The sequence below is a fragment of the Callorhinus ursinus genome, unplaced genomic scaffold, assembly GCF_003265705.2.
Source record: "Callorhinus ursinus isolate GAN/ISIS: 27379988/994484 unplaced genomic scaffold, GSC_fseal_2.0 scaffold3, whole genome shotgun sequence".
Lineage (NCBI taxonomy): Eukaryota > Metazoa > Chordata > Mammalia > Carnivora > Otariidae > Callorhinus > Callorhinus ursinus.
In genome coordinates, this window is record NW_027397065.1 from 11,603,014 (window position 1) to 11,623,165 (window position 20,152).

Below are 20,152 nucleotides of genomic sequence, written 5' to 3' on the forward strand. Positions count from 1 at the left end.
AATGTGATTTAATATGCTTTACTATTTTTAAAATCTGGGCTTAACCCCGATAGAATGATTCAAAGGGCAGGTTCTAAGTTCAGTTTGTTTCAATGCTTGATTTTAATGGCTGTCGTAGGTGAAAAAGCTACTACATGAACCTACATAGATCTACATTGGAACAAGCGTATTAATAACTGTGCTTGCGAAATCATGGCACTTGTTTTTCAATCTCAACCATCAAATAGGCAAAGGCTGTTGTTAACATCTGACTGCTAAATATTCATTAATCATGATGTCAATTAGTTATTCTTGAAAACAAATAGAAAAATATTTCATTTTTGTATTTTCAAGAAAAATATTCAGGATCACTGAAACTCTTATTTGGAATATTTTAAATTATGTTTGAAAACTCTATTTCTAAGTTCTTAAGTGTGTAGGTAGGGTATTTTTATTGATGATACTGGTTTTTATAGAACTAGTATTTCTGGGTTTTATAAAATGAACTATCTTAGTAACTTCTGATAGCATTTTGTAATTTCTGCCATCAGTTTCTTTCCCAACAAATCTGCATGTGAACGATACCATGAATACATTTCTTCTTGTAATGCTTCTCTGTTTCCTCTCCAGAATCCATTCATTTAAAACAATCACTCCAACAGTTTTCCCATAAAGCATTCTTTTTATTTAAAAAGTAATTTATTGGGGTAGCTGGCAGGCTCAATGTTACTCTTAATATTGGTGTTCTAAGTTCAAGCCCCATGATGGGTATAGAGATGACTTAAAAATAGTATCTCAAAAAATAAAATAAATAAAAAGTAATTTACTGCTACAGAAATTTCTCTGGCATATCTTTCATTTAATTGCTGTCAATGAGGAACGCCTGGGTGGCTCAGTTGGTCAGCGTCTGCCTTCGGCTCAGGTTATGATCCCAGGATCCTGGGATCAAGTTGGGCTCCTTGCTCAGCAGGGAGCCTGCTTCTCCCTCTGCCTGCTGTCCCCCTGTTTGTGTTCTCTCTCTGACAAATAAATAAAATCTTAAAAAAAAATTGTTGTCAATGAAACAGAGCAACTACTTTGTGTATCTGTTCTTTGAAACATAATGGAGCAAATACCTAAGCTGAGCTGTATCAGAAGCATCTGAACTTTCATTCAACTCTTTGGTAAATCTCCTACATTGTATGATTTATTGTAATATTTATTTCTTTAAATCATCACTATTTTCTATGTAACAGTATTTACTGACAATGTAATACAAAAATGCATTTCAGTTTGTCACCATAGTGTTTTCCGTGTTCTCTCATTTTCACCGTTTCAGGAAGGACAAATGTTCCCTTAAGCTAATGACTATTTGTCTTTTAATAAGTTAAAATCTTCAAAAAAACCACCACCAACAAAAAGGACTCTAAATATTTATCGTTACTTAGACAAATACTATAAAGTACTGGTTATATCACTTGACTTAAAACATTCTTGAAAACAATTATAGAGGTTTGTCTTCATGTTTTGGATGCTTAGTTTTGAAATCTTTGGCTAATCAAGATGATTTCCAACCATCTTTAGCTAGTATCTCAAGGCACGATACCTACTTAGGAGGGATTCATGTTTAACAATAATGTATGGGAAATCATATTTCAAGTGGTTTTCCCATATATTTCCTTTTTAAAAATCTTTTTTTTTTTTTGCCAAATCTGATCAGATCATCATCATTTTACGTTATAAATATGGCTGAGAAAGAGCTCATGTCAGGAACAGAAGTCAATGTGAGCTTTTTCACTTGGTTATCGTCTGCCCTTCCTTGCACTGTCAGTATTAGGTTGATTTGTTAATTTACAGGAATATGTTAAAGCCACTTGTGTGTTTTGTGAGGATTAATATTGTTAAAACTACTAGATTCTGAAATACAAAGGACAAACTTGATTCAATATTGTATCCTAAAAGCTAATGAAAGAATAGGTCCATCACCCCCCTATAATTGCCTCACTCACAGACCCAGGGAGAGTTACAGTAACAATCTTCATATGAAATTTCAGTAAAGTTTCATTTTGTCCTTTCTTCTCACATATCAAAGAATTGTCTTGTACATCCCCAGAGGCATTTGCATGCATGTGGAACCAGATACCTCCAAGAGGAGGTATCTACTTTATAGTTTATCTCTAGCCTCAACTGAAGCACTTGGCATGTAGTAGTAACTCAGTAAATACCAATGGAACGAATAAGGAACTTAATGTCTGGCCTGTAAATATTATTTGTCTTGCATACTGTAGTGATAATAAAGGTTGAGCACTGTCAGTCTAAAAGAGGGTAGAGAGATGGAGAATCATGGTATTCTCCTATTGTTATATCCACCTGGAATGTACAAAATGGTTTATACAATCACTTTCCTCCACCATTTTCTTTTATATATTTATGTGACTTGGCACCATTTATGGCTGTCCATTGTATAAGGGTTGTACGTCTACTCTTAGTGATAGTTTTATGGAGAAAATTACTTAGTAAGGAAAATCACAAGAATTGGTATCAACAAAGTAAGCATTTTTTTTTAACCTGAGGTTCTTTGAAAGATTATGGAAGAATTCCAGAACACCTGTACAAAAATTCTGTACAGGTACAGAACACCTGTACCAGAACAATTATTCATGAATAGAATGACTTGAAAGCCACAAACAAATAGTGCTACTCATACAACATATGTTAGCTATAGATTATGCCTCCTGAATTGCTCAAAATCTATGAAATACCCAAAAACTAGAATGAAGGAGAGATGGCAACAACTCAGACAAGGAAGAATTTAAGTAACGAAAAGCTGACATTTTCCAATTTCAATTAAATGGCTTTAGTAGATTCAAAGGCAGTTTAATAGGGCTTGGGCAGAATTAAAGCATTACTGTGAAAGGTCACAGATAGATAATTGATTTGAGTTTGTAATATAAGTTTGCTGGATAAAAGCCGCATTAGTTAGGATCTCCATGGAGAAAGACTAGTCCCTTCAACTGACTTTGGTAGGTTCAGTTAAAATATTTTACCATTGAAAATTTCCTTAAGTTCATGAAAAAAGTTCTTCTTTAAAGATTAATATAAAGGGAAAAGTTTTATTTAAAAAAAAATCCTAAAGAAGGTTCATTAATATGGCTATATAATATACATTAAAAGGAATCTTAACACAGAAACACATAGGTACAAAGAAACCAGGTAAGAAGAGAGGTCTTAATTAATAAAATAAATGAGGGGAGCCTGGGTGGCTCAGTTGGTTGAGTATCTGACTCTTGGTTTCAGCTCAGGTCATGATCCCAGGGTTGTGAGATCGAGCCCCAAGTCAGACTCCCTGCTCAGTATGGAATCTCCTTGAGGCTTTGCCTCCTCTGCTTCCCCTCCCCACTCTCTAAAATAAATAAATAAAATCTTTTTAAAAAAAAATTATTTGACAGAGAGAGTGAGAGAGCACAGCAGGGGGAGCAGCAGAGGGAGAGGGAGAAGCAGGCTCCCCACTGAGCAGGGAGCCCGATTAGGGACTTGATCCCAGGCCCTGGGATCATGACCTGAGCTGAAGGCAGAGGCTTAAGAGACTGAGCCACCCAGGTGTCCCAATAAATAAATCTTTAAAAAATAAAATAAAATAAATGAATAATGTAACTCATGGTTCTAAAACACACTTAGATGCACAGCCCCTAATAGGAAAAATGCACTGAATTCAGAACCATAGATATTGGGGGAAAATACTCTTGTTAAAAAACCACATGGTTACTAAATGGGGTGCTATTTTTTACCTAAACGCACACAAGTAGGTCTGTTAATAAGAGAAAAGAAAGTAATAATTGGTGGTTGCAGTGGAAAAAACCTCAAGGAAAAATATTAAACTGAACATCAGAACAATCTTCTTGAGAGTATGAATTTTAGATTACTTAGTAGATTTAAGCTTAGTCACAATCATTGACTAATCTGTGAATACTAACATGAATGCAACATATCACAGAATTTCTGTAGTTAAATAAAGATGATGACCATTTGAGTCCACTAATCCGTGAATACTAACATGAACACAACATACCACAGAAAATTCTGTAGTTAAATAAAGACTTTGGCCATTGGAGTAATTTTCATTTCTAGTTTTGTTGGTCATAAGGCTAAAAAAAAAATTACAGGTCCCAAATACATAGAAATGGTGGGGAAAGGACTAATGTAGTTTACAAATCTTACAATTTTTAGAATTTTACTTGATTTCGTATCCTGGAAAATTGCTTCTTTGCGGATATGTTTAAAAAAAGAAAAAGGTAGAAAGATACCTTTGCTTGATTCTTTCCTTTTAGTTTTTTTGGGAATATAATTCCATTCCTTTGGAATGCTCTCACGCAAGCATTCAGGAATGCTGTGCTTGTTGAGGTTGGTCTCACAGCTTCTCCCAGAGCTCATCACAAATATTATCTGCTGTACGATGTCCTTGACAGCGTCGGTCAGTGCCAATCTCAAGCATCGGATGACCTCTAGCTCGGACTCTGTGCATGTTGAGACTTTAAAATCAGACAGCATATTAGAGTTAGCAGAATCTGGCAATATTTTGTGTGTTATTCAACTGGGAATTCAGTTTGTCAGTAATCTAATTTAAAGCTATAGAAAAGGAGAGCTGCTTTTAACTTTGAAATCATATAATTAATAAACAGTCCAAAAACATGTGGGAAATAAAGTTTCTTCTTAGTAATAAAGAAAATGGCAATTAAAATAACAGTGAATAACAACATTTGCTTGTGGTTTGGAACTCTAAAGGTAGAAATATAAATGGTATGACCTTCTTAGATAACAACTTGGCAAAAATATCAACACTTTAACATTTTACTTACCTGCTAACCCACTTATTCTGTCTCTAGGGCTTCATCCTAAGAAATTAATTACAATCATGTAAAGGATATAAAGGAAAATTGAAAATAATCGAAATGTCCAATAATTGGTTATTTGTTTAAATAGCTACACATCTATACAATAAAGCCATATATTATTCAGTAGAAAAATAAAGGCAGGGCGCCTGGGTGGCTCAGTTGGTTAAGTGTCTGCCTTCGGCTCAGGTCATGATCCTGGAGTCCCGGGATTGAGTCCCACATCGGGCTCCCTGCTCAGCGGGGAGTCTGCTTCTCCCTCTCACCCTCCCCCCTCTCATGTGCTCTCTCTCTCAAATAAATAAATAAAATCTTTAAAAAAAAAAAGAAAAATAAAGACAGGTTAGGAAAAGCATGACATGCTATTTATTTTAAATACACACAGGTACACACACACACACATAAAAGAATTAAAAGATGCACTCTACAACATTAACGGTGATTACTAATGACTGATGTGATTTCAGATATTTTCCTCTTCCTTTCATTTTTCCCCTTTTTACTTTTGTTTCTTTTGTATCCTCCCTCCCTTCTTTCCTTCTTTCTGCCATCCTGCCTGCTTTCTGATTATATATATTACCTACCATGGCTATGTATTACTTGTGCAATAAATGCAATAAAATTTTACTTGTTTTTTAATATGACAGAGAAGTCTTGGGGTAACCACTTGAATCAATACAGAAAAGTACATATATGTTTTTCCCCTCAAATTTTGAGGTAATGTTCCTTTTTTTTTTTTTTAACTTTTATTTACTTGAGTAATCTCTACACCCAACATGGGGCTCAAATTCACAACCCTGAGGTCAGGAGTTGCATGCTCTTCTGACTGAGCCAGTCAGGCACCCTGAGGTGTTATTTCTCAAATGACTCAATTCATTGTTAAAACCACCATGCTGCTGGAATGCCTGGGTGGCTCAGTCTGTTGAATGACTCTTGATTTCAGCTCAGGTCGTGACCCCAGAATCCTAGGATCAAGCCCCACATGGAGCCCCCTGTGGAGCCCTGCACTGGACTCCCTGCTCAGTGCGGAGTCTGCTTCAGGATTCTCTCTCTCCCTCTGCTCCTCCTCTCACACTCTCTCCCTCACTCTAAAATAAATAAATAGATCTTAGAAAAAAAAAAAAAGAAGAACCGCCATGCTTAAGAGGATCTTGATACTATCCAATATTGAGAGTTTAACTTTTTAACATAGTGCAATCATTGGGTGAGCTGTTGCTCTTTATGGGAATGGTGGAGGATAGAGCAGTCTATCTTTTCAAATGATGCTTCAAGACTTTAATTCATTGACAGGCATAAAGAAGCCTTCTTCCTGTATCTGTAATTAATATTTATTTTACTTGAACTCTGTGGAGTTATGGATTAAATACATCTCAGGTATCTAAAAATTCTAGAAAGCCAGAAATTCCCCTATTTCCTTTTATTAAAAGGGAATGTTTATTCCTTTTAAAATAAAATCAAGTTATTACAAATGATAAAGTAACGGTTGTATCTCAAAGAATTATTTAAAACCTATATGAATTAATTTGTAGGCACTATATACACTATGTAAGTATATGCTATTATTATTATTACCTAACATGAATTTCTGTAAAGTTTATAATATTATAGTATAGGGTGCCCAGTGTTCTCTTGATGCAGGGTTCTGAAACGAGCATGGGGTACCTATGGTAGGGGATAAGGTACGGATATAGCAAGAAGAAAAGGAAAAATAAGAAGTAGAGAGAATAAAGAAAATAAAGCAAGTGGCAAGCCCTTCTGGTTTCTGGCTCTGCATATAAAGAGCTTGGAAGTCACCACTCTGTCCTAACAACAAGGAAAAAGCTAAACAGATGGAAAAGTCAACAACTTTTCTTGGATCTGTAGAGAGGTGGGTACACCAGGCAAACCACTGTCCCCAAGACTGGAGTGACAGACAACAAATATAGGGAGTCACAGCTTACTGGCATGGAAACTCATAAGTACAACTACCATGGGAACAAGTGCCAAGGGAGGAAGTCTCAATTGTAATTGATGAATTGCTGGAGGCTCAGTGTGGACAAGTCTGCGAGTTAACACGCCAGGTGACCCTGTCATATGGAGGTTGCCACACTTGTGAGTTTTACCTCTATGAGTTCAACTAGGTGCCCATAGTAAATGTCAAGGAAAAATCTCCAAGAGCTTCTAGCAAGAGGAGAAGAAAAGGATTATTTTGAAATAAGTCAGAGCACTCTGTTCTTAAGGGCTGCCCTCAGGAGAAACTACTAAAATAGAGCCAAACCCACTGGGATATTATCAGATCCTAACTGACCTAGAAGAAGGGAAATATGTAACTTCAGCCCACTCTAGCCATATTCTCCTACATAAAATGGGAGAAAAACCCCTGAGAAACACTTGTGAAGTACACCATCCAGAGGTATAAGCCCACTAAAGACTGAGACCTAATCATAGGACTATAGAATGCTTCTCCTCCCCCAAATCTCTCCCCCACATCACTGAAAGCCTCTTTATAGCAGTTTCTTTTACCCAATACATCACGTCCAGTTTTCAAGAAAAAAATTACAAGATATACTAAAAGGCAAAGAACACAATTTGAAAAGACAGAGCAAGCATAAGAAACAGATACGGCCATTAGAATTATCAGACAAGTAATTAAAATAACTATGATTAATAAGCTAAGGATTCTAATGGATAAATTAGACAGCATGCAAGAACAAATGGGTAGTGTAAGTAGAGAGATGGAAATCTTGAGAAAGAACCAAAAGGAAACACTAGACATCAAAAATAGTGTAACAAAAATGAAGAATGCCTTTCTTTGGCTTATTAGTAGACTGGACATAGGTGAGAAAAGAAACTCTGGGCTTGAAGATATCTCAATAGAAATCTCCAAACTCAAAAGCAAAGAGGTCAAAGTCTGGGGGGGGGAGAAAAAAAAGAACAGAATACCCAAGGACTGTGGGACAACTACAAAAGGTGTAACGTATGTGCATACATGTAATGGGAATACCAGGAGAAGAAAGAGAAAGGAACAGAAGAAATATTTAACACAATAATGACTGTGAAGTTCCCCTCGATTTACTATCAAACACAAACCACAGATCTAGAAAGCTCAGAGAACACCAAGCAGGGTACATGCTTAAAACTACTCATACACATATCATTTTCAAACTACAAAAAAGCAAAGAGAAAAAAGTCCTGAAAAAAGCCAGAGGAAAAAAAATTATCTTATTTATAGAAGAATGTAGGTAGGAATTAACATCCAACTTTTCAGAAACCATGCAAAGAAGAGTGGAGTGAAATATTTAAAGTGTTGCAAAAACAGCAACAACAACAAGAACAAAAAACAAAACCTGAACAACCTAGAGTTACGTCCCCTGCAAAATTATCCTTCACAAGTGAAGGAGAAATAAAGACTTTCTCAGACAAACAAAAATTGAAGACATTTGTTCCAGTAGACCTGTCTTACAAGAAACATTAAAAGAAGTTCTATAAAGAAAAGGGAAAGAATATACAGGGAAAACTTGGATCCACACAAAGTAAGGAAAGACATTGAAGAAGGAGTAAGTGAAGGTCAAATAAAAATTTTAATTTTTCTTTTTCATAATTGATCTAACAGATAAGTCTGAAATAATTCCTACAAGTATTCACTTATGTATATATCTTATACCTAAGTGTACAAAAGTTGAGTCCCTCATGACTGCTGTAGGGTCCCAGGTTCTAGAAAATATTCAAGACTTAGAGACTATTTCATATTTACAGAGAAACAATTTACACAAAGACCAAGGACGTTTCACAAACTTGAAGTTCTGATCCTTTGAAACACCCCATACAATTCGGGCTGTATTAGTAAGTGTAATACCTTTTTCAAGAGACTTGACTGACCTTGTGGAGAAGGGTTTGCTCAAAGTGTAGATGAAGAGAAGACTAATTAGGAGTGAGTAGCATTTTTGCTATCTGGTAGCAGCACATAAAGGCCATTGGTATCTTCCAGGTCATTTTCAGTACAGTTTTGAGCTAAGAGTCAAAATGGTTCAAAAACTTAAGAGTTGAAGAATAAATAGTGGTTGAAGCATGTGGGTCACCAATTCTTTATAATCCTGTGAGAGACTCACAATTCACCTGAATAACTAAAAGCCAAAGGGGTGGAGGAACTTTCAAGGTTATTTTTCAAGGTTCAGTTCCATAAAGTCTACATCAGAAGTAATTCAGTCTTTTTAACTGGAAAACTGTCGCTCCTTTGGGTGAAGAGGTAGCCATAAGAAATACATGGAAACTAGGAGATAAAACTTTAAAAGGAGATAATTATTACACAGCCATGAAGTGATACATTCAGGTTTTTAAAATCATTACAAAAGTTATCTACTGCTATTTTTCAGGGAAAATGACCAAGAGAAGTTGTAACATAATGACTTTAAACTAGCTCAAAAGATATTCAAGTAATGTCTAGAGGATAGTCAAAAAGTCCAGGAAGAACAAAACCATGAATATGAGCAAGTGAGATTTTTTTATATGGGTCCCAGAAATATTTTATGCAAAGGTAGTTTCTAAAACAGTGTATAAAACAGTTTATAGGTCGACAGCCAAATGTAAATGATGTAAATAGTTAACGGACTAACTACTAAGTTCTCATTCTTTGTTTTCCCAAGATATTATGTAGAATTAAAGCCAGGAGATTAAGTATAAAATAATGCAAGAACTTTTTCACCTGGCTCTGAAGGTGGGGCAACACACGAACACTTTCTATTCAGATATGCAACTTGTTCTGGCTTTAACATCCATTCTAGCTGTAGGCAGAAGAATAGTACAAATGTAGAAATATATGGTCCCCAAAGGAACAATAGAACATGCTTGCCTTGTAGAGACAGAGACGCTATGGTCATAATAATAAATGCCTTTTACATTTAAAGAAAATTGACCAGTAGTTTTGTCCATCAGTTTATTGAATAAATACATCTAAGAATTACAAAATATTTTTTCACGTGTTACTAAGGTCTTATATGCTCAATAGCAAAACATAATCTATGCTAAATATTAAAATAATTTTTATGAAAGGACACTTCCTAATAATAATTTAAAAAGAAAATCTGCATTACATAATTCCCCCACCCCCCCAACCTTCCTTTCACCTTGTCGCAAGTATACTATATTTTGTTTTCTCTTTTATTTTTTTAAAGATTTTATTTATTTATCTGACAGAGAGAGAGAGAGAACAAGCACACAAACAAGGAGGGAGCAGCAGAGGGAGAGAGAGAAGCAGGCTCTCCACTGAGCAGGGAGCCCAACGTGGGACTCGATCCCAGGACCCTGGGATCATGACTTGAGCCAAAGGCAGACGCTTAACCGACTGAGCCACCCAGGCACCTCTGCAAGCATACTATATTTGATAGGACCGAATGGTTAATGATTCCCAAAGAAACATTTATACTGAAAAAAAAAGTAAGATAAACTTTTACAAATAACAGACTCAGCATAAGTGACAACAATAATATTTTAAAAACACCTTTAAATATATATTTAATTATCTATAAAACACTTCTTTTACAAAGAGTAAATTTCTCATACCTGGGATGTTATATAGAGAGTCCCATAATTGTTCTTCTTCCATGTAGCTCACAAAAACATTTCCAAATGTTTGTGGAGAAAAACTGCAATGGTATAATACTTTAAAGATGGTTTCTATCAAGCTGGATCCTTGGTTCAGATTATTGTCTGTATCAGAAGCTTGTTCTTGAAAGGTACATTCTTGGAAAGAATAAAAGTGATTTAGTAAGATAGCTTTCAGTGAATGTGATTAAATTCTTATCACTTGGGGCGCCTGGGTGGCTCAGTCGGTTAAGTGTCCAACTTGATTCTGGCTCAGGTCATGATCTCAGGGTTGTGAGATCGGGCCCCTCATCAGACTCTGCACTGTGTATGGAGCCTGTTTAAGATTCTCTCTCTCTCTCTCTCCCTCTGTCTCTGTCTCTCTCTCAAAAATAAATAAATAAATAAATGAACAAATAAAGAAATTCTTATTACTTACCCACACATAATGCACTAAAACTGTATTTGATTAATATTTACATAATAAGAGAAATGCCACATTCTTTCAGAGTAATGTCCCACCAAACCCAATATTGTTACTGAGATTCTTATGCTATCTGTGGGGGGAAAACTGTGAGAAGGGCCACAATGACATCACTTCAAAAGGCAAAGCTAGTTTACCTTTATGTCAGACTTCTCTTTCTCTTAAAGAAACTTTTTTTGATTCCTTTTGTCATTTAAAATTAATATACATTCATTCTAAAAATATAAAAAAAACCACAGACAAGTAAGAAAATTGAAATTGTGCCAAATCCCACCAGCCAGTGAGAGCCTGTATTTGGTGCAGTGTTTCGTTTGTATTATATACAGATATGCATAAATGAATATATATATGTGTAACTTGAACACCAAATAGAATTATTCTATACATATTCTTTTGTTATCTAAAACCTACTTAAAGCCAGTTGAATCTTTGTATCTCTCTTCTGGATTTGTGTTCTGAACATTATTGTACCCTTTATTCAGAACATAAGTTTCATGGAAATTCAGTTATAATCTTCTCAGAATTATGCTATACATTTACAAATACATAAATCAAATAAATTTACAAATGTTTACAAATAAATCTACAATAAATTTACAAATGTTTCTTAAACCCATAGATCCTGTCATTTAAGACTGAAGAGCTTTATCAATTGTTTCCTCAGGAAAATTATTTAAGGAATTCCCACAATAACAGAGCCACTTTATTTTATTTTTTTTTAAAGACTTTATTTATTTTTCAACAGAGAAAGAGACAGCGAGAGAGGGAACACAAGCAGGGGGAGTGGGAGAGGAAGAAGCAGGCTTCCCACTGAGCAGGGAGCCCGTGATCCCAGGACGCTGGGATCATGACCTGAGCTGAAGGCAGATGCTTAACGACTGAGCCACCCAGGTGCCCTAAAAACAGAGCCACTTTAATTGCCCTTTTCAGTCCTCATCTGGCTCCATTATGACTTCCTCAAAGATAAGTAATCATAAGCTCCTACACTATTGTATTGATAGGTTGGACCGGAAAGGTGAAATAATAATTTTGTTTGGACTAATTAGCATTATATGCTCAGTATCATAATATGTAAAAATATTTATTGGATTAAAGATAACACATAACATTGTATGTTAACTACACTGGAATTAAAATAAAATAAAGTAGAATAAATAAATAAACATGTCTTATATCTTATATTTTAAATATCTTGAATAAATAGAATCTAGATCATTTCGGAATGAGTACATTTCTTCTCCATGCTCATTTGGAAGCTTATCACTTTTATGTTTCCTGTGGATAATTTTATCTCTGTGATTTGACTTTCAGGATCTAGAAACCCCACCTTGGGGTTTTTGCTAGGACTATTGGTAAAGTGGCATTCCCTCTCTAAGGAGTTGCTAAGCTGGTATAAAGTAGGCTGGAAGTTACTGATGGGTACTTTGGGGAGGACCTGGCTGAGAATGAATCCAATACAGTAAGAAGCAGAACCAAGAGATAGGATATTCCTGATGACATAACCCTGAAAACTTGGATCCAGCAATGCCTATATATTTATGTTAGCTGAGCTGATAGAGTCTCCTTTATGCTTAAACCAGTCTAATTTGGGTTTTTATCGCTTGCAGTCTAAAGCCTAAAAGGTTAAATGACAAAGAGTCCTAATCTAGGCATTCATATTTCCACCTTTTCTTTTCAAATAATCTCGGCAGTTCTCTGCCCTTCCCTCCCTCCAATCCCTCTGACATACAACTATCAGTTATCCTTCGCGTCATTCCCCCATGTGTAAACCTTCCCCTGAAATTCCTTAGCCTGACAATCAAGAGTTTGCACCATCTTTTCCCAAATGATATTCCAATCCCCAAATATCTGTTCCACACAGATTGGTATATTTGCTCTACATCATAAATGTTCCCTCCCATCTCCTTTTGTTGGTTTATGCTATTGCACTAGTCTAGAATGTTCTCCTCCAACAAAATCCCCATGGTTTAATTAATCAGTTAATGTGTCAGCGGTCATATTACACTAGATGCTGAGGCCTATGCCTTCCAGGGAGTTACTGTGTATATGTATATATGTTCGTGAGGGGAGGGAATGAGAGGTCTGTAACCGATCACTACAGCAATGTAAGGATAAGTAGCGTGACCGTACATCCTGGTTTTCTTGGGGTACTCCTGATTTGTCTGTTGTTCTGTCATAATTACTTACTAGCATCCTCTTTTAAAAGGGTCCGAGTTTAGATGACATATTATTCAATCATCTTAAGTCTAAGTGGTTTGAGAATAAGGCACAATGAGGGGCACCTCGGTGGCTCAGATGGTTGGGCATCTGCCTTCAGCTCGGGTCATGATCCCAGGGTCCTGGGATCGAGCCCCTCACTGGGCTCCTGGCTCAGTGGCGGGCCTGCTTCTCCCCCTTCCTCTGCTTCTACCCCTGCTCATATTCTCTCTCTCTCTCTGTATCTCTGTGTCTCGAATGAATAAATAAAAAAATCTTTAAAAAAAAAAGAGAAAAGGGCACTGTGAAAATATAGCACAATACAAATAAATACAAATAAAGATGATGTTTGAAATTTTTTCAGAGAAAGTCTTTAAGGAGGAGGAGAAGTTTATCAGCCTGACAAGCCTGAGGTACTGGTACTTTCCGGCAACACAGAAGGTTTAGGGGGATGAAGAGAAGGCAGGAAGCTGTTGGCAGGGTGACACAGCGGAAGTGTGCCAGGTGTGAGGGAGGTGGGAGACGAAGCTAGTCAATCACCACAGCATGCGTAATCTAGGGCTCCATGAACCATGCAGTGAGAATGCAGTTGGAGAAAGGGGGTGGGATATGAGGAATAATTACAATAAAAAATAATTATTATTGTTATTACCATAGAAACATGTCAAGATGCTTCAATGAAATATGATTTTTTAAAAAATTTTTCTCTGTTTTCCTTTGCCCTGAAATAAAGTAGTCTGTTTCGGTTTCCTTGCCACAGAGGGTTTTGCTATTGGAAAAGCACAAATAGACATTGAAGTCAGCTGCCTTCCTAGAGTTAAAAAAAAAAAAAAGGAACGAAAGAAAACTAAACCTTTTGAGTTGTTATTTGAACGACACGAAATAGCTATTTTTTTGTAAGCCAAAACAGGTAAAATATTGGCACCACCATAAGATACCAAAGTAGAATGGTGTGTGTCCTCTGAAAAAGGAGATGCTCTGGGACTGAAAAGCAAAGCCTCTGGGTCTGCAAGTAGCAGTGCCCAGGGAGGCCGGTTGGGGGGGGTTGGCACTGAGGGAAGCTGGCTCCCTGACTCGGGCTCTAGGCCTCATCAGAGGTTTCAAGCCCCACCCGATGGCGCACCTGAATGCACCATCTGGACAGGGATACAAGGTATCTCTGCAGGAACTAGGTGCCTGGGTAACTGATGACCAATAAAGCCTCACAGGGACCTTAGCACCACCCTGGGACTGGGGTAGGAGCCCTAAGAATAGCATTAAATGTTCTGCCAGCCTGGTAGGATGGGGCTCAGAATTTTCATAACACTAATCTGCAGATGATGAGTGATTCTGATAGGGCTTTTACATCTGAGTTTATGAAATGAGCTTTATACCAGCTCTATAAAGGTAAAGTTACTATTCACAAAGTACTTACTGTATGCCAAACATCACAAGAACTCCTTTATATCTCATTTTGTCTTCATAATACTCCATGGAATGAGTGCTGATGATCCCAGTTTTCGGGATGAACACAGTAAAGTTGAGACAAATGAAGTAACTTGCTCTAAGATCACAAAGGGAGTAAGAATTTGCCTGTGCTATTTACATTAAACTAGAATCTCAAACGTCTCAAAGCCTGCTCTGCCATTTTTTTGACAGTAACCTCTGAATGCAGAGTACTCAGTCCAAACTAGATGTTTGGCATGTGGCAATTTGCTGCCTTCATGCAAAATCCTTTAATTTCTGATAACATTCTACAATTTCACATACGCTATCTCAGTACCTGTCATTATTTTTAGACTTTCTCTAGATGTGCATCTTATCTGGAGGCATTTTCCCACAGCACCTGGAGCAGTGCTATGCGTTTAACTAAGGTTTTAACACTAACGAAGGAAGAAAAAAAGGCAGAGGGGAGAAAGAGATCTCTTGAGTATTTTTGGTTGGGTCTTGGTCCATCTAGAAATTGGATTTTCTGGAATGAAATTTATCTCCTAGTCACAGTATTCAGAGACTTCTCCCCCCAAGTTTCATCCTCCTCATAAGCCACTGTATCTGCTCCCGTTGCCTTCTCCTTTGAAACCCTCTTCTCTCTTGACTTGCTCATGGCCATGCTCTTTGGTTTCATGGTACCTCATCTTTTCTATAGCTCTTTCTCTTTTATCATCTTGAACCAGGTTGGCAAACTTTGTCTGGAGAGGGCCAGATGGTAAAAGTTTGAGGTTTTGCAAGCCATTTGGTCTCTGTCTCAGCTGTTCAACTCTGCTGTCGTAACACAAAACTGGTCAGAGACAATACGTGAATGCAGGGCCAAGGGTGTAAATAAAACTGTTTACAGAAACGGTAGTGAGAGGGAGAAGTGGCATCGGCCCGTGGAGGCTTCCCCAGAACCTTGGCCTTAGCCTTCTTTGAACCTCACTGCTTCACATCTAGCTTAGCGATTCTCTTATCTTTTGATTTCAAAGACCCCTTTTGTGAAGAAGTTTCCAAATTCATCACCTCTAAATCTAAGCTGTCCCTTTCATGTTCCTTGCTGTATTCTCTATTTCTGCCTAACACCCCATTGTCTATTCGTCTCCAGGGTCACTGCCTTAGCAATTTTTACTCCTTCTCTGAATTGATAGATGTTATAAGTTAAATGTCTCTCCCCTCAATTCCCTCTTGATAATGAATCAAATATTGATTTTTTAAAAGTTTTTATTTATTTATTTATTTATTTATTTATTTATTTATTTAGGTAATATCTCCACCCTATGTGGGCCTCGAACTCACAACCCTAAGATCAAGAGTTGCATGCTCTTCTAACTGAGCCAGCCAGGTGCTGCTCAAATGTTGAATTTTTTTTTTTCTAATTGTGTGCCTTCTCTTTTCCTAACGCTATTAATACACTTTAGGTTTTTTTTTTTTTAACCTCTTATTTTAATCAAAACACTTGCCAGAATATGCATTAAATCTAACTCCTCTGGCTACCTTTCAAAGTCCTCCATAAACCATGCCTCACAAATCCAGACTTATCACTTCCTATTACCTCCAATAATCCAAGGTAATTTCTAAGTCGAACTTCACCCACTGTCTAAGAAGGTCTGGATGGAGAGTGAGCCTCAGCGGATTCTAGATGTTTCTAAGGTCTGCGCCCTAGAAACCAGGTGAAAACCAAGGCCTTTGTGAGGCACTCATGCACAAACCTTGGTTTTCCTTAGACTGTGAAGTTCTTATACTACAGGAATTTTCCTCTGCGTTCTTTTTCATTCTCCTATCTCCCATTCCTTTCAAGAAGACTCAGCTAGAGTTCTATTTTTTTTTTTCTTTTTGCCTCTTCTTTTTAAGTTAGTCCCTTCCCTTTTCCTCCACGTGCAGGTCTAACCCTTTCCTTTTCCTTTCTCTCTGCCTTCTGGACCAGACACTTATTTATTTGATGTAAAATCCTCCAGGTGTGTCTAGAATTTTCAGTCATGAAAGACATAAAAATCAATGAGTTGTAGATCTCCGTAAAGTATCCATTGTTCAGACAAATGTCATCTACTTGGCCTCACCTCGCTCAGTCAATGTTACCCAAGAGGTATTTGCCCATCAGATCTACAACTAACCCAGGCCTGCACTCCCTTATTGTTCTCCCCTTTAATATGAGTCACACTCCCGTCCTTCTCGACACTTCAAGCTAAGGAAGGAGAGGGGACTCTTCTCAGTGGTGAGCTTGGGGCCCACCAGACCGCAGGGAGTTGCATCCCCTGGCCTGCTCTCCCCTCTGTTAAGTCTATTAGGGCTGGTTCTGCTATTGCAAGGGAGTCCCGGGGCTTTCAGCTCTGTTGGTGGTTTTGGGAGGTGGTAAGGGGGCAGGTAGGGCAGTTGGCAGGACAGAAGGATCAACTTAACTCTGGAGATCAGTGGAGGCAAGCCATATTTAAAGCCATATTTTCTGACCCAGGTTTTACCAATAATAAAGCTGTTATTTTGAATTCCATCTGCTTCTCCTTTATCTATCAAATGTCTTATACATTTTATAAACAAATATAAGATTTGAAAACAGACTGCCTTTTCAGTAACACTGAAGGGACCTTTTCACGGCAGACACGATGGAGAACTGAACTCATTAGGACTTCAAAGGAAGGGTGGTTATCAGGAGAGCAGCTCCACCACCAACCCACCAGGAGATGTGTTTATTGCTACCAAAGATTTACACATACATGGTACACTAGCACTTTGCTTTCCAAGACTGCTTAATTTTTACTTTCTACCAAAGTGCTGTTAATGACAAGCTCCTGCTGAGTCACTAAAATGGATTTGGCAGCAATGTTGTTGAAGAGAGTGCCATGAGCTGAGGGATGCTGAATTAACCAGGCTCTAACGAGCATCCCTAACCAAAGGGAGGAAGTTGAAAGACTCACTTTAGACATAGGTATTAGAGAGAAAGTACAGGAATAGAAAATGGAGCATATAAAACCAGGACTCAAAACCTAAAACACCAGGCCGATAAACTAATACCCAAGAAACAGGGGATGGAGTATCACATGAAAATTGCTTTAAAGAAGCACTAAATTTGAATGTCACATCCTAGTTCACTATGAAAATTAACAAAAATAAAATCGAAACCTGACTGGAAAATTAGCTTGGAGTCTGTTGTATAAAAGGTAACAACAGATATAAAAACCTGCCATTTATTTACAAATTTTCAATTAAACATGGCTTGATTATTACTTTTCCCCCCCAAACTGTCCTTATTTTGGCAAAATTTTAAATTTTAAAGAAGTTGAAATGGGTCTTAAACTACAAAGACAAAAAAAAATCATTATTTTTCAGACATCTTCTTTCCCAACTTTTTCCTGGGAATTATCTTCTTGCTTTATGTTCTAAAATGCTCCTATACAAATTAAAGTTTTTCTGACTTATTCTATGCTGTTTTTCTCAGTACCCAAGTAAATTAAACATCAGATTTCTACCTCTTTTGAACTCTGTCTGTTTAAAAATTATTCTGGGGATGCCTGGGTGGCTCAGGCAGTTAAGTGTCTGTCTTTGGCTCAGGTCATGACCTCAGGGTCCTGGGATCGAGTCCTGCATCATCGGGCTCCTTGCTCAGCGGGGAGCCTGCTTCTGCTTCTGCCTGCCGTTCCCCCTGCTTGTGCTCTTGCTCTCTCTGTCTCTCTGACAAATAAATTAAATCTTAGAAAAATTATCTTGCAATATCTATAAATTTGTAAATGTAGATAGGCAAACTCTGCAAAACAGTTTTGTCTGTATCTACCTGTATCTACTAGGGCTCTTCTCTATGCTTTTCATAAGGTAAGATTTTCTCCAAAGTGCATTTCATGGGATGTTAATGGCTATTAGTGCATATGTTCTAGAAGTGCTGGCTTCAACAATATTAAACACTGGCTTTCTGCAGGATTTCTCAGAGCCTTTAATTATTCATGAACCCTGTGCCTCTCCAAGAAGGGATTTTAGTATATAGGGTTTTTTAAGCATTTTTGACCATAAAACCCTTTTTAGTATTACATCTAGCAGGACTCCTATTCCACAAAACTGAATCCAGAAATCCTGGCACTAATGTTTACAAATAGACTCTTAAATTAACTTCAAGCCCTTTAGGTTTACAAATGAAAGTGAGCAGTTCCAGTGAAAAAGGAAGCAAGGTAGAAGTACAAAGGGTTACTCTCCATTAGGAGACTGCCAATTTGAAAAGAAATCCTATCACCCAAATTGGATTTAATTTTAATTCAACTGAATCATTTTGGAGCAAAGAAGGATTCTGCTTTACCAGTAGACACTGGCAAGTATAACAAAGCACGGCCAAAAGAGGTCTTCAAAAACTGATTCTTAACCCACAGATTTATACCAAGTTCTAACGATCTGATTAAGAAACACAATGAAATTATATGGCTGGCAGGCACCTTCCAGGGAAGTCAGTAAATATTTGGTCACCAAATGAGTAAATATTTGTTGACTGAATGAATAAAAGTCCTCTGGTATCTGTGACAAGGGTGACCTCATTTCTTTTTGAATACTTTCAGTGGTGGGATTTCCACTACCATCCAGGCAGCCGTCCCTCTTCTGGGCAGCTCAAGTAGATAAAGAAAACAAGCAGAGTTGTGAACAATTTCCTCAGGTGCCATTAGGGATGAGAATTCAGGTTTTCTGACTGACAGAGTGACAGCCAAAATCCATCTCCTTCTAACTCATTCCCAAGTATTTCTACTTGCTGACTTGGATAGCCTATTTTTTTTTCTTCTTACATGAATACTTAAAATATCTGCCCATAGCTCTCCTAGCTCCTCTAGTCTTTTCTTTTCCAAGTTATACATACCCGGTTTATTTAAGTAACGTATGGCCTGGTTCACATCTTACCTTTTCACTCTTAAATGGGCAATCTCCCTTTAAACAAGTTGCACCAAGAAAAGACCGTGATACTTTGGGCAGGATCTGATGACCACTAAGCACAGGTGGACTAATCGGTCCAAACTCTGTAGGTGGCAGCCCTAGATAGTAAGAGATAAGCTTTGAGCTCCACCTGTGCTCCCCAATACATAAGGCCCCTAGATATCCATATATATTGTCAAACCGAGTTAAAGTTATTTCAAGGGGAAATTCCTTCTGTAGGCAGATACCAAGCCTATGTAGACAGTGGAAATGTCTATCTACCCAGACCTTGGGAAAGAAGTTAAAAGTGCCATGCTAAGGCTATATGCAGGTCTCCCCTCCAAACGACTACAATGCAGAGAAGTGATAAAGCCGCTGTGGGAGCCTGGGTACTGCACAATATTCTAGCACAAGGGTTGGCAAGCTCAGGGAACAAATCCAGACTGATGGCCTGTTTCTGTACAGCCCACAAACTAAGAATGGTTTTTACATTTTTAAATGGTTGAAAAAAATCAGAAGCAGGATATCCTTTGTGACACACAAAATTATGTGCAATTCAAATTTCAGTGTGCATAAATAAAACTTCATTGGCATACAGCTGATGGGATTCAGACATGCTACCCCCGAATACGGTACCTTGACATACTGAGTATTTTAAGCTGAAGGAGTTTGAGAAAACAGCAGAAACAGGAAGGTCACTCTGACCTTCCCCCTGCTCTTTGCTTCTGAAACGTTCATA

General features: G+C 37.5%; 1 protein-coding gene across 7 annotated transcripts in view; it reads right to left on the reverse strand.

Annotated features, from left to right (window-relative positions):
* Positions 1–20,152, reverse strand: part of KIAA0825 (KIAA0825 ortholog) — a 413,115-nt gene that overhangs the window by 218,913 nt on the left and 174,050 nt on the right. For all 7 annotated transcript variants that reach the window (XM_073888176.1, XM_073888171.1, XM_073888172.1 and 4 more), the window contains 2 exons: positions 10,386–10,565; positions 4,263–4,487 (listed from right to left, as the gene is read on the reverse strand). In XM_073888176.1, coding sequence (XP_073744277.1) covers positions 4,263–4,487; positions 10,386–10,565 — 405 coding nt within the window. The remainder of the gene's footprint in view (positions 1–4,262; positions 4,488–10,385; positions 10,566–20,152) is intronic.